At 48.2% G+C, this 15132-nt stretch overlaps 1 protein-coding gene across 2 annotated transcripts; it reads left to right on the forward strand.

Moving 5' to 3' along the window:
* The first annotated feature begins 3172 nt into the window (after nt 1–3172).
* Nucleotides 3173–10896, forward strand: PPIE (peptidylprolyl isomerase E). Of its 2 annotated transcripts, XM_026702763.2 has the most exons (10): nt 3173–3234; nt 3319–3417; nt 6310–6353; nt 6828–6854; nt 7598–7679; nt 7817–7917; nt 8390–8513; nt 9659–9844; nt 10393–10535; nt 10619–10896. In XM_026702763.2, exons 1-10 carry the CDS (start codon nt 3204–3206, stop codon nt 10685–10687), a joined length of 906 nt encoding a protein of 301 aa, XP_026558548.1. In that variant the 5' UTR covers nt 3173–3203; the 3' UTR covers nt 10688–10896. The 2 variants fall into 2 exon arrangements, with proteins under 2 accessions (XP_026558548.1, XP_087795622.1); XM_087939496.1 differs by lacking the exon at nt 3319–3417.
* The last annotated feature ends 4236 nt before the right edge of the window (nt 10897–15132 follow it).

The raw sequence follows: 15132 nt of genomic DNA on the forward strand, positions 1-15132 counted from the left end.
GTTTCAACATACGTCCACACAAAAATCAACACAATGATGTGATCCCCAATTATAACTTCAAAAAAGGCAACTATGATCTTATAGACAATGATCTCTCATCCCTTGATTGGCAATTTCTATTCACTGGATGCAATACTGTTGAAGACCATTACAACATATTTTTACTTGAAGTCAAAAGAGTCACCAAACTATATGTACCAATAACAACTCCAAAAACCAGAAAAAAGAGATTATCCATAACAATAAGGAAGCTTCAATCCAAAAAGAGATCACTTTGGTGGAAAAACAAATCTGGTCACGTTGCCAACTTCAAAAGCTGATACAAAAATTTATGCCACCAGATAAAGACTGAATGCACCAATTATCACATTAAACAAGAGGAAAATCTACGTACCAATTCCACCCGCACTTTCTACAATTTTGTAAACAACAAACCATAAGACTCAAGGTCCATCCCACCCCTGAAAGGACCTAATGGTAAAGATTGCAAGGACGACACTATTAAAGCCAATCTCTTTAACATATTCTTTGGCTCAGTATTTGTAAACAGCAATGGATCATGCCCAGTATTTCCTAGTCGAACCACAGACAACTACAATGATCTAATAAATATCGATTTTATAGTAGACAATGTTGAAAAAGCACTACGCAATCTAAAACCATCTCTATTGGACCGGACAGAATATGTGCCTACTTCTTTAAAAAGCTATCTACTGCCATAGCCAAACGGACCAGGTCTTTGCCAAAACTATGGTCAGAAGCCACAGTCATCCCCATCTTCAAAAGAGCCTAGTTGAAAATTACAGACCAATCTCTTTATGCTGCGTCACCTGGAAGTCATGAATCAATTATTTACCAATACATTATCCTCCACTTAGAGACAAACAACCTACTCTCTAATAAACAATTTGGTTTCAGAAAAAAACTATCCTACAATCTGCAACTCTTACACTGCAAAAACATATGGACTATACAACTCGATCTGGGCAAAACAATAGATGCAATCTACATAGACTTCTGTAAAGCCTTTGATTCAGTGGTACATGACAAACTACTCCTAAAACAAATCTTATGGTATCTCTGGACACCTGCATAACTGGATAGAAGCATTCCTGTCAAACAGACAACAAATGGTCAAAATTGGGAGCATCCTATCAAATTTTGTACCTGTCAACAGTTGTCCCCCAAGGCAGTGTTTTAGGACCAACTCTCTTCATACTCTATATAAATGACCTCTGTGAGCATATTAAGAGCAACTGCGTTCTCTTTGCTGACGATGTAAAGCTATTCAACACCACAGACAATACTGCTACCCTTCAAAAAGACCTCAACTATGTATCAGAATGGTTAAACAAATGGCAACTTCAAATCTCAACAAATAAATGCTCAGTTTTACATATTGGCAAAAACAATCAGAAAATAAAATACAGGCCGAATAGTCAAGACCTTGTTGATGAAACTCTGTCAAGGATCTTGGAGTACTCATCTCAAATGACCTAAGTGCTAGAGCCCACTGTAATTCCATAGCCAAAAAAGCATTATGAGTTGTTAACCTAATCTTACATAGCTTTTTCTCTGGTAATATTACTCTACTAACTAGAGCATACAAAACATTTGCTAGACCAATACTGAATATAGCTCATCAGTCTGGAACCCACATTACATATCTGATATTAACACAGTTGAAAAAGTCCAGAAATATTTCACAAGAAGAGTTCTCCACTGCTACTTGTTGCAGAATACCTTATGTTGCCAGATTCGAAATTCTATACCCAGAAGACCTAGAACTATGCTGCCTTCAGTCCGATCTAAGTATAGTATATAAAATCATACATTGCAATGTCCTACCTGTCAATGAATACTTCAGCTTCAACCACAACAACACAAGAGCAAACAATAGATACAAACTCAAGGTTAATCGCACCAAACTTGATTGCAGGAAATACGACTTCAGCAACAGAGTTGTCAATGTCTGGGATACTCTACCTTAGACTGTGGTTTCTTCCCCAAACCCCAAAAACTTTAACCTTAGACTGTCTCCTATTGACCTCACCCCCCTCCTAAGAGGTCTGCAGGTGGTGTGCATAAGCACACCAACGTGCCTACAGTCCCTGTCCTATTGTTTCTTTTATATATTTTTTATTTTTCTTATATGTATCCATGTATTCATAACTATGTTTTACTTATACCTATTATCTTGTAAGCAATTGACAAACCAAATAAAATAAATACAAATAAATACTTTTACTCCTCATTATTCCCCCCCCCTTTGTTTTGTTGGCTTCTGAATGAGAACGGGAGGGTCCAGGGGCTCTTCCTCGTGACCTGCTTGAAGGGCTCTCTCGCTCTCTCTCTCAGTCCCGAAATTGTACCTGTAACATTCCTCGTGCAATTCACATGGTTCTTTCTCGAACTGCAGCAATTCTGAGCAGGTAACGGGATTAGAGACCCAACTGACAGCCCCCCCCTCCTGTCTCAGGGACCGGCCTAAGGAGGTGCTGCCCACCTTGGATGAAGATTGAGCGTCTTAAAGGAAAGGGGTGGGTGGATCTACCTCCCTCTCCGGTCACTGAGACCGGGAAGCCACCTTCGGTCCCCTCCACACGGACGGGGGAGAAAGCAGGCTTGGCTCGGTGTGTTGGCTTTCAGCTGCGGGTCAAACCCCATTTGGGGATCCGCGTTTACCGTCACCGGGAACCTGATTGGGGGATCCCATTCGAAGGCCGTCTGGACCGCCGGCTTCCTCTGAAGCGGCGGCAGCAGCAGCGGAGAGCGGGGACTCCCCGGCCTATCGAGGCAGGCAGAGGCAGAAAGCCTCCCGCTTCCCCTGCAGCCCCTGCCCAAACGGATCCCCGCGGCAGAGGTGGGGACCGGCAGGGAAGCCTGGGAGGACGGGGGCGGAAGGAGGGGCGCGCCTGCCCTGCTTGAAGCGGCCACGGACCCGGGCAAGAGCGCCCCGGCCGTGCGGGGCTGAAGGAGCTGCCAGCGCAGAAGGAGCCAGGAGACCGAAGGGCGCCCCGGGTCGCTTGGCTGTGTCGGGGGCCCCTTCGCGCCACCCGGCGGATCTCAGGGCCGCAGAGGGCGGGCGGGCGGGCGTCCGTGGGCCGCTGCTCCGGCGCGGGGTCCTACCGCCACCGGGGGCGCTGTTGCGGCCCAGCCACCCGGAAGTGGCGCCTGCAGAGGCGAGCGCGGCGGCGGCGGCCATGGCCTCCAGCAAGCGGGTTCTCTACGTGGGTGAGCAGCGGCGGCGGCGGCGGGGGTGTGTGGGGGAGGGGGCTGCTGGGGCCTGGGCTCTCGGCCTGACCGGGCTCGTTGCAGGTGGGCTGGCCGAAGAGGTGGACGAGCGGGTGCTGCACGCGGCCTTCATCCCCTTCGGAGACCTCACCGACATCCAGATCCCGCTGGACTACGAGACCGGTGAGGGCTGGCGGGGGCGGGGCGGGGCGGATGGCTGACACCCCCACCGGCCACCCTGCGGGAGAGGAAAGGCAGGCCTCGCCCCGGGCCGAGAGCCGCGTTGCCTCGGTGGGAAGAGCGCAGAGCAAGCAGTTTGGAGCCGGGGGTCATTTAGCCCAGCCCCCCGCTCAGGCAGGAGACCCTGGACGGCCCCCAGACCAGGGGCGCCCCGGCCTCTCCTCCGAAGCCTCCCGTGATGGAGCCCCCCGCCCGCTCATTGCCCTCCTTAGTTCTAGGTTGCTTCTCTCCTTGGCTGGTTTCCTCTCCGGTGCTTCTGGTCGGGCCCTCCGGTGCTTTCGAGGAGGGGTCGCCAACCGTTTGGAGCTCAGGGACCCCCAGACTCATAATTTTAGATCCCAGGGACCGCTAACCGGTTATGTGGGCGTGGCCTAATTTGTGGGTGTGGCTTGGTGGTCACGTGACTGGCTGGACATGGCTTGTATGCAAATATTATAAATATATAAATATTGAATTTTTTATAAAAAAAGGGCAACTTTTACCCAAAATCAGGCAAAGCAGGCAGGCAGATTGAGTTGTTCACAGAATCACAGATTCATTCAGAGATCTATCTATCTGCCATTGGCTAGCTCAGTCTGTCTCATAAAATTTGATTGCAAGCCAACTCACAAAATTAACTCACAACACACCATGCATGTAAATATTGAATTCTTTATTTTTTAAAAAGCAACTTTTACTCAAAATCAGGCAAAACAGGCAGATTCAGTTGCTCACAAAATCATTCAGTGATCTATCTGCCATCGGCTAGCTCAGACTCTCAAATTTGTTTGACTTGAGTCTGCACTGAATTTGCTCCTAAGGGAGGTTTCGGCTGTACTTAAAAGCAGAGACAGAGTCTAAAGACTAGCTAGAAAGCAAGAAATCCAACCATTTCTCGCTTCCTAGCTACTCTAAATCAGATGATGGTCGGAAAAAGGAAAAATAGAAATTTAACAGGCAAGTTTGCTGGGTAAGGAGTGAGTGGGCAGGGAGGGTTCCCGGGAGCCATGTGAGCTAGGCAGCCTTGTGTTTCTGCGGAGCCTGGATTAATTCCTCTGGGGGGATGCTCTGGGAGTGAGATTTCTCTGCGGCCCACCAAAATTTTCTGGGCTGTGGCCCACCAGTTGGCGACCGCTGTTTTGGAGGATAGGTGGACCCCTCCCTCTTCTTTGGGGAAGCCACTCAAATATTGCTTCCATGTCACGCCAGTCCTCCTCTTTTCTTTTTAAGCTAATATTTTTCTTCAACTTTCTCTTAAGAGAGATATGTTCAAAGATATTTTCAATAATTTACAAACTTTAGGATTTACTTAAACATTATATATAAAGGGAAAACACATTTTCAAACTTTAGATTAAAAATTTCAATTACAAATACCGATAAAAATACATCTTCCAATTGACTTATTAAGTTTAAGTCATTCTTTCCAGCTTGTCTTCATGGAATAAAATATTTTTCTTCTCTGGAATGTCAAGTAGTTAGTTATAAGTTTCTCTTTTTCCCAAGCATTTCTCAACCTTGTTAACATCCATCAGGAAGAAGTCCCAAACTTGTCCTTTAAAAAGTCCTTTAAAAGAGCTCTTCTTTCAATTGTTGGGAGGCTTCTATTTAAACCATCATAATCAAAATTGGTCTAGGCTCAGGACTCTTCAATAAATGATTTAGATGAGGGAACAGAAGGGGAACTCATCAAATTTGCAGATGACACTAAGCTGGCAGGAATAGCCAATATCCCAGAAGAAAAACTCAGGATCAAAAAAGATCTTGACAGGGTTGAGCAATGGGCCTATGCAACAAAATGTAATGTAATGTGGAAAAAAGCAAGGTTTTACACTGGGCAGAAAAACCAAAGGTACAAAAGTACAGATTAGGTGAAACCTGGCTCAAAAACAGTAACTTGTGAGAGGGAGCTTGGAGTGCTACATAAACACGAGCCAGCCGTGTGTGGCAGCAGCAAAAAAGCTAATACAGGCCTTGGTTGTATAAACTAAGGCATAGAATCAAAATCAAAATGAAGTATTAGTATCACTTATAAAGCTTTAGTAAGGCCACACCTGGAATACTGCATTCAGTTTTGGTCGCCATTTTACAAAAAAAAGTTGAGACTTTTGGAAAAAGTGCAAAGAAAAGCAACTAAAATGATTAAAGGCCTGGAAAAAAAAACATATGAAGAACAACGGTTGCACGATTTGGGTTTGACTAGTCTAGAGAAAAGAAGCGGGGACATGATAGCAGCCTTCCAGTATTTGAGAGGCTGCCACACAGAGGAGGGGCGGGGGTCAACTTTTTTTTTTCAAAACACCAAAAGGCAAGACAAGAAACAATGGATGGAAACTAATTAAGGAGAGAAGCAATCTTGAACTAACAAATTTCCCAACAGTGAGGACAATTAACCGGTGGAACAGAAGTTGCCTTCAGAAATTGTGGGTGCTTCATCACAGGAGGCTTTTAAGAAAAGACCGGACAGCCATTTGTCTGAAGTGGTGTTGGGTCTCCTGCTTGAGGAGGGGGCTGGACTAGAAGACCTCCAAGGTCCCCTCCAGCTCTGTTCTGATTGAGGTTGGAAAAGAGATTGTACAAACTTGGGTTGGGCTGAGTAAAAGGTTGGGTTCTGTCTTCGCTCCAGGATAGAAACTGGTTGGAGGCCAGCAGTGCCCCTGTGCCCTTGAAACAGGTGGGGTGACAAGGAGACGGAGAGCATCAAAACGGTGCAGCTGCTGCCACGACTCTTCCCGCTCCTGACACCCATTTTCCTTTGTCAAAGGTCCAAAAGGTTTCAGTTGATTTCCATGTCGAGGTGAATATTGAGGCCTGTCTCCTCAAGTGCTGACCGTTGTCGTTTCTCTTGTGTCTACAGAAAAACATCGAGGCTTCGCTTTCATTGAATTTGAGCTGGCCGAGGTGAGCCAAGAAGGGTCTTTCTCCTTGCTTGGGGCCAGGTGGATCCCTGAGCCCTTGGAGGGACTGCACGGGATCCCCATTTGCGCAGGGGACATCTCTGGAAAGGGCATTGATCAATTCCCAGAGCATGGGTATGTCTGAAGGCCAATTTTGCCCGGCCCTCCCAAAGGGGGCTGCTTTTGAGAGAAGGCGCTTCCACGCTGGCGAGGGACGTTTCCAACCACGTCCGCCTTTAGCCCTCTTCAAACGTTCCTGTGTGTCTTTGCTATCAAAATTCCAAGCAGGGCACCAGCGAGGATTGGGAGGTTGCTTAGGAGGAGCTTCCCTAGCAGCTTTTCTAGGAGCGTTTGCATGCTCTCTCCAGCTTGCCCACCTCGTGGCCAGAGGATTTCTCTCAGTGCAGTCCTTGTTGCCATGGACACAGCAAGGCGGAAGAGCGATGCTGTCTCAAAAGGTTCCTCTTCTTTCTTTTAGGATGCTGCAGCTGCCATTGACAACATGGTACGTTTATCTTTCCATCTTTATTTTTCAGCAGTTTAAAACATTTTCCTTCTTTCTTCCCAAGTGGTTGAGATGATTAGGGGAAGCTGAGCCTTTCTCGGGGAGTTTTTTTTTTTGGGGGGGTGGGGGTGAGAAACAGCAGGTCTTTCTCCTTGGCCTCCACAAGTGGGCAACTCCTTTCAGGAAGCCGTGGAAGACAGAAGGCCTCCTTGCTTTCTGCTCCTGGAGGAGCGAAGGCTTCCACTTGTTGGGATTTTCATAGCCAGTTTTAAAACCAGGTAGGCAGAAGCCTCTTTGCCCCTGTGAGGGGTCCTTCCGTGGGGCCAGAGGGAAGTTGAAGCGGTGGAGACACATGATATGAACCTGGGTGCTAAGGCACCGGAAGAAGGTTCCAGGCGATTGTTGCAGGACACAGAAACACAGCATTGAGACTGAGCTGAAGTCCTTGGCAAGAGTAGAACAGAACAGTGCAACAGAGTTGGAAGGGACCCTGGAGGTCTTCTAGTCCAACCCCCTGCTCAAGCAGGAGACCCTGGACCCTTCTGGATATGGGCTGCAGTCTCTTCTGAAAACCCCCCAGGGATGGAGAACTCAACTTCTGGAGGCAATCCAGTCCACTGGTTAATCGTTTTTACCGTTAAGAAATTTCTCCTTGCTTCTCTCCGTTGGTTTCCATCCGTTGCTGCTTCTCCTGCCTTCTAGTAGGCAGTAATGGTGCCCCCCTCCTCTCCCTCCCCGTTTAGAACGAATCTGAGCTGTTTGGAAGGACCATCCGTGTCAACCTGGCCAAGCCAATGAGGATCAAAGAAGGCTCCTCCCGTCCAGGTGAGCAGCAGCAGGTCCGAGGGAACCTCAAGCACCTGGGCTTGTTCTGAGGGAAGTCCTTCGGCTCTCCTGGTTTTATAAGTGGATCGGTGCTCGGATCACGAGCTCCCTGAACTACTTCTGTTTTTCCGTGACAGTCTGGTCAGACGATGACTGGCTGAAGAAGTTTTCGGGAAAGACACTTGAGGAGAATTTGGAAGAAGGGGGAGCCGCGGCAGCCTGCTCAGAGGTTCAAGAGGTACAGGGGCATCTTTCGGCGAGAGGCCACTTGGCCCTGGGTGGTTTCTGCTCCCAAGACATTCATCTCATCCTAAGACCTTTCGGGGGGCCAAGATAAGGTTGCATAAGTGGGGGCTTCTGTGAGCTGGGCACAAGCTTAGCCTGCGGAGCCTCCACGATTGGACATGAGCGTGCGGTTGCAATATTTATTATTATCCTGCATTTTCTCCAGATGCTAAGACGGCATATATTTTCCTGCCAGCAACTCTGGGGCGAGGGGGGAACCGGAATCACCCACTGTGATTCAACAACTGGATTTGAATCTGGATCTTTCCAGTCCATTGCTTAGCTCTGTAGCCGCCACATCACAGTGGTTCCCATCTCCTTCTCTTTCTCCGATGCTTCTTTAAAGCAGAGAAAGGAGCGGGACGGCTCATAGATTGGGATCCCCTTTTGGTTTCATGGAGGGAGCTCTGTTTCTCTTCTGTTAGGGAGAACCACCAGTGAAAAAATCCAGGACCAACCCCCAAGTTTACATGGACATCAAGATTGGAAATAAGCCTGCAGGTCGATTGCATATTCTCTTGCGGTCGGATATTGTCCCGATGACCACTGGTAAGCAGCAAAGGAATCTACTGTGCTTGGTGGAACCTTCTTCCAGTTGCTCTTGTGTTATTGGAACCTGCAGGGCTAAGTCCCTGTCCAGCGTTGGGAGGGCTCCGTCTCTGTTAAGAGACAGAAAGAAATGGGTGAATAATTCAGGCCCCTTTTCTCCAGTTGCAGCCTTCCTCACCCTGGAGCTCTCCAGGGCTGCAGCTTTGGGGCGGCCAGCGTGCCTGGAGATGCTCTTGGCTCTGGAGTTGTAGCCTGGAGGATGCCAAGCTGGGGAAGGTGGCAGATGTGTTGGTCATAAGAATGTGACGGAAGCCACATTCTCAACATTTCTGGAGAATACAAAGACAGCAAATCAAGAAATAAGGTTGAATCGCCAGATGCCTGGCGGTTGCTCTGTTTCTGTGTGCCACAAGTGACCCCACTTAGAAGCCAAAAGCACAGATTTTTCACTTTAAGGTTTTTGTTTTTCATCACAAAATTTCCTAAGGCTGGTATTGTGGTGGAAAAAAAAAAAAGTTTCTATTTTAAGAGTTCTGGCCTGTCCCAGAATAATTGTAGCAATATTTTCCCCCCACCTTGGTGAAGACCGGAGGATGTGGCTTTCCTTGCCCCTTTTCTAAATTTACAGGATTTCTGTTGAAGTGATTGTTCAGCACATTTCTCTCTATTTCTGTACACGCTGGATGCTTGAGGGTTTTTTCAAATACTTATGAGCACAGTAGCTTTGAGCTTTTAAGTGCATAGGGTATAGTCATTTTGTAGAATTATCTCTGCAGAAATGTGTGGTTTTCAATTAGAATAGATTTCATTAAATGCCACATATTGTAATTAATTGCCTGTGTCAGGGTTTATAACTCTTTTACTGAGCCAAGCCCTTGGAAGATAGAGCTAAAGATCAAACCTAAAACAAAGACACCATTAATTTAAGGAGGTGAGAAGAGCCGAGATGTGGTGCTCCCCTCTGGATCCCATGGCAGCACCTGGAAAATGCTGGAATTCAGGAGAGCAGCAGTAATAGCAGTGAGGCCGGGTGTTGCTGGTTTCTTAGCGGTTGCCCTGACCCCGTTTTTGAGTGGGATGGTATCCTAAGAAGCCCCTTTGCCATTTCTGCTGCTTCATTGCCCAACTTGCCCTTTGACTTGCAGAGAACTTCCGCTGTCTTTGCACACACGAGAAAGGCTTCGGCTTTAAGGGGAGCAGCTTTCACCGGATTATCCCCCAGTTCATGTGCCAGGCTGGAGATTTCACCAACCACAATGGTACCGGCGGGAAATCTATCTACGGGAAGAAGTTTGATGATGAAAACTTTATCCTAAAGCACACGGCACCAGGTAGAGTGTGGCAGGGCTGCTGAAAAGTTGGGGCATCCAGGTGCTTGGCGGCAGCCCAGATGCCACTGCATCTGCTTTGCCAGGGCTTTGCCAAGACACTTGGCAGTCCTTTTGCCCTGGTGGGCATCTCCCTTCCCTTCCCTTCCCTTCCCTTCTGCATGGCTCAAGTGCCCAGCAGCCCTGCCTCTGAGAGGAGTTGGTTCTACAAAAGCCAAATTCCTCCACAAGATTTCCACACAACTGACCCAACTGCTGGTTTGTGCATGTTTTTTTTCCAAGCCTTTGAACCATTCATTCCATTTCTCCAACCGCACCGAATAGAAGGACGTGGTTGACTCTGCAGGCGCTGCTACAGCAAGAATGGCACTGCTGGGGGCTTCCTTCCCCCTTCCCCCCCCTCCCCAGCCCTTTTTTAGGGCACCAAGCAGGTTCTTCAGCCTTTGTCCTTGCAGTAGAAACCAGTAGAACCCCAAATCTTGCTGAATTTAGTTCCCCCCAAGTTCCCCAGGCAAAGCGGTGGGCGATACCAGACCCATGTGTCCCTGCAGGGTTGCTGTCCATGGCCAATTCTGGCCCCAACACCAACGGCTCCCAGTTTTTCATCACTTGCGACAAGACCGACTGGCTGGATGGGAAGCACGTGGTCTTTGGAGAGGTGACCGAAGGAATGGACGTGATGCGGCAGATTGAGGTGAGGAGGAGGAGGAGGCTTTGTGGGAGAGCAGCCTGGCTTTGCCTCCCCCCCCCCCATCTTATTTCTCTCTCCCCCCAAAGGCTCAAGGCAGCAAAGATGGGAAACCAAAGCAAAAAGTCATCATCTCCGATTGTGGTGAATTCCTCTGAACGTGGCCGCAAGCAGATGCTGGTTGGGAATGCTGGATGATGGGAAGAGACCAAACAGCCTCGCCTCGCTCTGAATGGAAACTGGGGGGCTTTTCTAAGCATTCAGCCTGACTCTGTATTATGTGTTCAGAACTGTAAAACTGGGAGAGAGAACTTTTGTACATAATTTCCCCCCCGCCCCCCCCATAAAAGTACACGTATTTTTACAACAGATCTGACTTTTAATTTCCCATAATTACTGTTTAAAGGTTTGCTTTGAATTGCTTACTCATTTAACAATATTGGTCTGGTGCAACCTTTCTCAGTCTTGAGTTTTCCATTTCTTTCCATGCTGGAAATTATGGAATGGATGTGTTTGCACATGGCAAGAAACCACGTGCTGCACACTCTCTTTCAGGCAAGATCAGCTTTCACTTTTTGTTTTCATCGTGGAAGATGCAAGCAACAGCCGAGGTGAATGGTGCCATTTGTCTCTGCATCAGCAGGAACCACAGCACAAGAAGAACATGAGACTGGAACAAAAAGTGCCCTAAGATTTCTCCTAGCTGCTCTTGAAGGGGGGAGGGAACCCTCGGATGAAGTGTGTTCTAGTTCTCCCTTTGACTTGTCCGCGGCTCAGTCTGCCAGGGAAACACTCCCAAATAAATTAAACACTATCCAGGGTAGGAAGATTCCAACAAGGTATTGTACTATGGACAATTGCAAGGTTGCAATAAAATTGACTGTGATTTCGTCAGTCGTGCAGTTAAGGCTCAGAAGTACTAAGTGGCTGGAAAAGGAGACCCTGCCACTTTTGCAAGGGCCTCTTGGCTGCCTCTCCAGCCTCCAGTGCCCCCTCTCCCCCAGACCGGAAGGGAACCAGGCAAGGCACTTGAAGCACCCCAGCAGCTGCAATGTACAGCTGGGCTCAGGAGGTGGGACAGACAGCAGCCCTCCCCCTGGATATCCAAACCCAGGCGTAGAAGCAGCTCCTCCCCTGCCCCCCCCCCCATGCACACATCAGAAAAGCAGCCTTTGGGAGGGTCGGCTGGCATGCATGCTTGCTTGTGTTGGGCTCCGTCCTCTTCCCTCCCTCTGGAGCTGCTGCCGGCTGCCGGGACTGGTAAGAGAGCCAATAGGGCCCCTGCAGCCAGTCACCATTGGGCGTTTCTGCCCCAGTTTGTTTCTGGGAGGACTAGGCAGACAGCTGGGGACCTCTGAGGGGCTGGGGGAGTTCCCAGGATGGAGAGCTGGGTGGGGGTGCCCATCAAAATAGTCCCAATGGGCAGTTGAGCCTCTCCCCTTTTATATGTGTTGCAAATATGGCACATTAGAGGCAGAATTTGAGTCACCATGATCAGAGCCGTCTTGACAGCGGGGCTTGCTGGGTGGAGATGATTGAACCTGGTTGGAGGCTAGGCCTGTTGCAGAAAATTCCAGGCAGCTGCCTCTGCTGCCACCTGCTGCTCATCTAGGTTTCTGCAGCCCTAGTTTGGCCTTAAAATGTGGTTCAGCTTCCCCTTGGGGTTACGCCTTTGTCTGTCCTTGAGGTGATGTGTGTGGTCAAAACAGGAGCTGTGTGTTTCCTCACTGAAGACTGTACTTCCGAAAGGAGGCTCTGCTTCAACAGACCTCGGGATCATCAGGGCATGAGGCTTGAATTGCAGAGGCTCTTGGGTGCCCCCACCCCCAAACCCAGCTTTGCATCAGGTGTGAACTGGAGGACCTTTTAATCCTGAGACCTAACGCTCCTGGTGCCTGTGGGACCTCTGTGATGGAGAAGAAACCCCCGGACAAACGCCCCCAAGGAGGTTTCCCTCCCTTTCCCCGGGGCTGAGGGCATCCTGCAAGGTTGGCATTGGGTACTAAGCAGAACAACTGCGATTTTGGAAAGCGATCTTGGTGGAAGGGCACAATAACAGCACCTTGTGGAGAAGTTGGCTGGCAAAAAATCCCAGATAAATGAGGGGAAGGATTTTTTTTTCTTGACGGAATATGTAATTATGGGTTATGTTGCCTTTGTGGGAAATGAAACATTGTCAGCCTGACCCTACAGAGCTCTGTTCGGAGGTCCCCCTCTGGAGAAAAGCAGTGATCCACCGGGGGGCGGGGGGTGGGGGATCTCGCAATGCTGGCTGGATTGAGGCATTGACACCGAAAGCTCACGGGACGGCTGAATTTGAGGCAAGACCTGTCCCCACACTGCAAGCCAGGCCAACCCACTACCTTCATAAAATCCAGACCACAATGAGCCCATTTAATTGAACCTGAGCTCTGGCACCAAGAAGCAAGTGTTGCTCGTGCAGGGGAAGGAACGTCTCTGGATCTGGAGGAGAATTACGGTGCGTGGGAAATTGCGCTCCCTGCCTCGCTGCTGCCTTCCCCAAGGGCTGCGCTGCTCTGCTCTCCTCTCAGTGGCCAAGAGAGTCCCCAAAACAGCAGCTGCAAAGCCAAAGTCCCCGGATCGGGACTTCCCTGATGAAATTGTGCCTGGATTAAAATCCCAGATTTAGGAATCAAAATGACTGGGTCCACACCACACAGTAAGGCGACCTTTTGGTGTCAAATTCTTTTGGACCTGATGTCAGGATCTCCATCGTTGGCCTGGCACCTTACTGGGTTCCGGTCATCAAAGGGGAATGGAGGAGGGAGGCTCTGGGCGCAATCCACACCTGTGTATGTAATGGTGGGAAACGGGGTGGGGGGCAGGGGTGGGGGGGAGTGACAACAGAAGAAGACCAGATCACCAAACCGGCTGTTTGCCCTGAGAATGGAATGTTACCAGTTTGACACCTGGAGTTTCTCAAAACATCATACCAGCATCTGATTGGCTGGCTGGGGCTCTGGTCATTGGGGGAAGGATTGGGGGTTGGAAAAAACAGCTGTGTGTGTTTTGCACCCGACTTCGCTGCAGCCAGTTTCTTTCAGCAACAAAAGCTCCTTCGCTTCAACGGGATGGAGTCCCGAGTCTTGCTTTCCTGATAGAGCAAACCGGGGCAGATCAGACACTTCAGCTGCTATCAGCCCGTCAAAATTTCTGGGAACTGTAATCAAAACCTGATGATTGTTGGCACTCCGGTTCTTTTATGGTGTTGGATGTAAATTTGCTTATTGACTCACATCCCATCTTGCACTGGTGGCAGGCCACCATGTGGACAGTAAGAGTTCAAACTTCCAAGTCATCATCAGACTCGGAAACTGGACTCCAGAGGACCTCTTGGAAGTTTCATGTGGATCAATCTGTCCCAATCTGGCATCTTCAGATGAGCTGGACTGTGATCAGTCCACTAAAGCAAAAAGATGGGGGAAAATGAGAGGCCACAGGGAGGAAGAGGAACTGCTTAATTCCATCTTAGCATCTGTCTACACAAAAGAAAAAGAAAAACAGACCAACCCATCAGATGTTGCACAGTGGGAGACAGAAGGAAATTTCAGGTCCGAATAGGTAAGAAATCAGTCAAAGAACACCTGTCCGCTTTAGAGGAGTTCAAATTGCCAGGTCCAGTGGTTTATATCCCAGGGTTATGAAGGAGCTGGCAGGTGTCATCTCAGAATCACTGCAATCACCTTCCAGAGCCCAGGGGAACTGCCAGAGGACTGGAAAAGAGCTGATGGCATCCCAACCGTCAGGAAGGGGAGAAAAGCAGATCCAGAAAACTATAGACCAGGGGTGGTCAACCTTTTTATACCTACCGCCCACTTTTGTATCTCTGTTAGTAGTAAAATTTCTCTAACTGCCCACCGGTTCCACAGTAACGGTGATTTATAAGGTATGGGACAAAACCCCTACCGCCCACCATGAAAGCTGGAACGCCCACTAGTGGGCGGTAGGGACCAGGTTGACTCCCACTGCTATAGACCAATAATCCATATCTCTGAAAATCCTGGGAAAGATAATCAAGCAGAGGATTTGGGAGCACCTATAAACGAGCAAGGCAGTTACTAGAAGCCACTTTCAAGGGCCCTGACACAATGGCTCTCCTGCTCCATTTTCCCTGGGCAGGTTCTACATATCAGGGCGCTGCAGGGTCGTCTGTTTTGCTTTTGGCAAAGCGCATGTGTGCTAACAGGTCATGAGGGATTTTAAAACGTTAAAATTTAGAATTATATATTATGCAACTGTAGAGATTGAGTAGATTGACATTTGAAATTAGAGAACAAGATGATAAACAATTTTATAAAATTTGGGATCTTTTCTATCAATGGTTAGACAATAAAATACAGTAATGAAATATGTAGACTTTTAGAAAATAATAAATATATAAAGATGTACTTTTTCTTATTATATCTACAAAATGATTTTAAGGTAGATTTGGGATGATATGGACTGCTATAAAATAAACTAAGTAAATTATGACTATACTGTAAAACATGAATGAATAAAAGTACAGTCAAATGATTGATTAATAATGATACTAAGGTATTTAATTTTTGATTGACAATATGAGATCATATGCAATGTAATT

The sequence above is a fragment of the Pseudonaja textilis genome, chromosome 10 (genome assembly GCF_049901715.1).
Source record: "Pseudonaja textilis isolate UNSWEBS1 chromosome 10, rPseTex1.2, whole genome shotgun sequence".
NCBI lineage: Eukaryota > Metazoa > Chordata > Lepidosauria > Squamata > Elapidae > Pseudonaja > Pseudonaja textilis.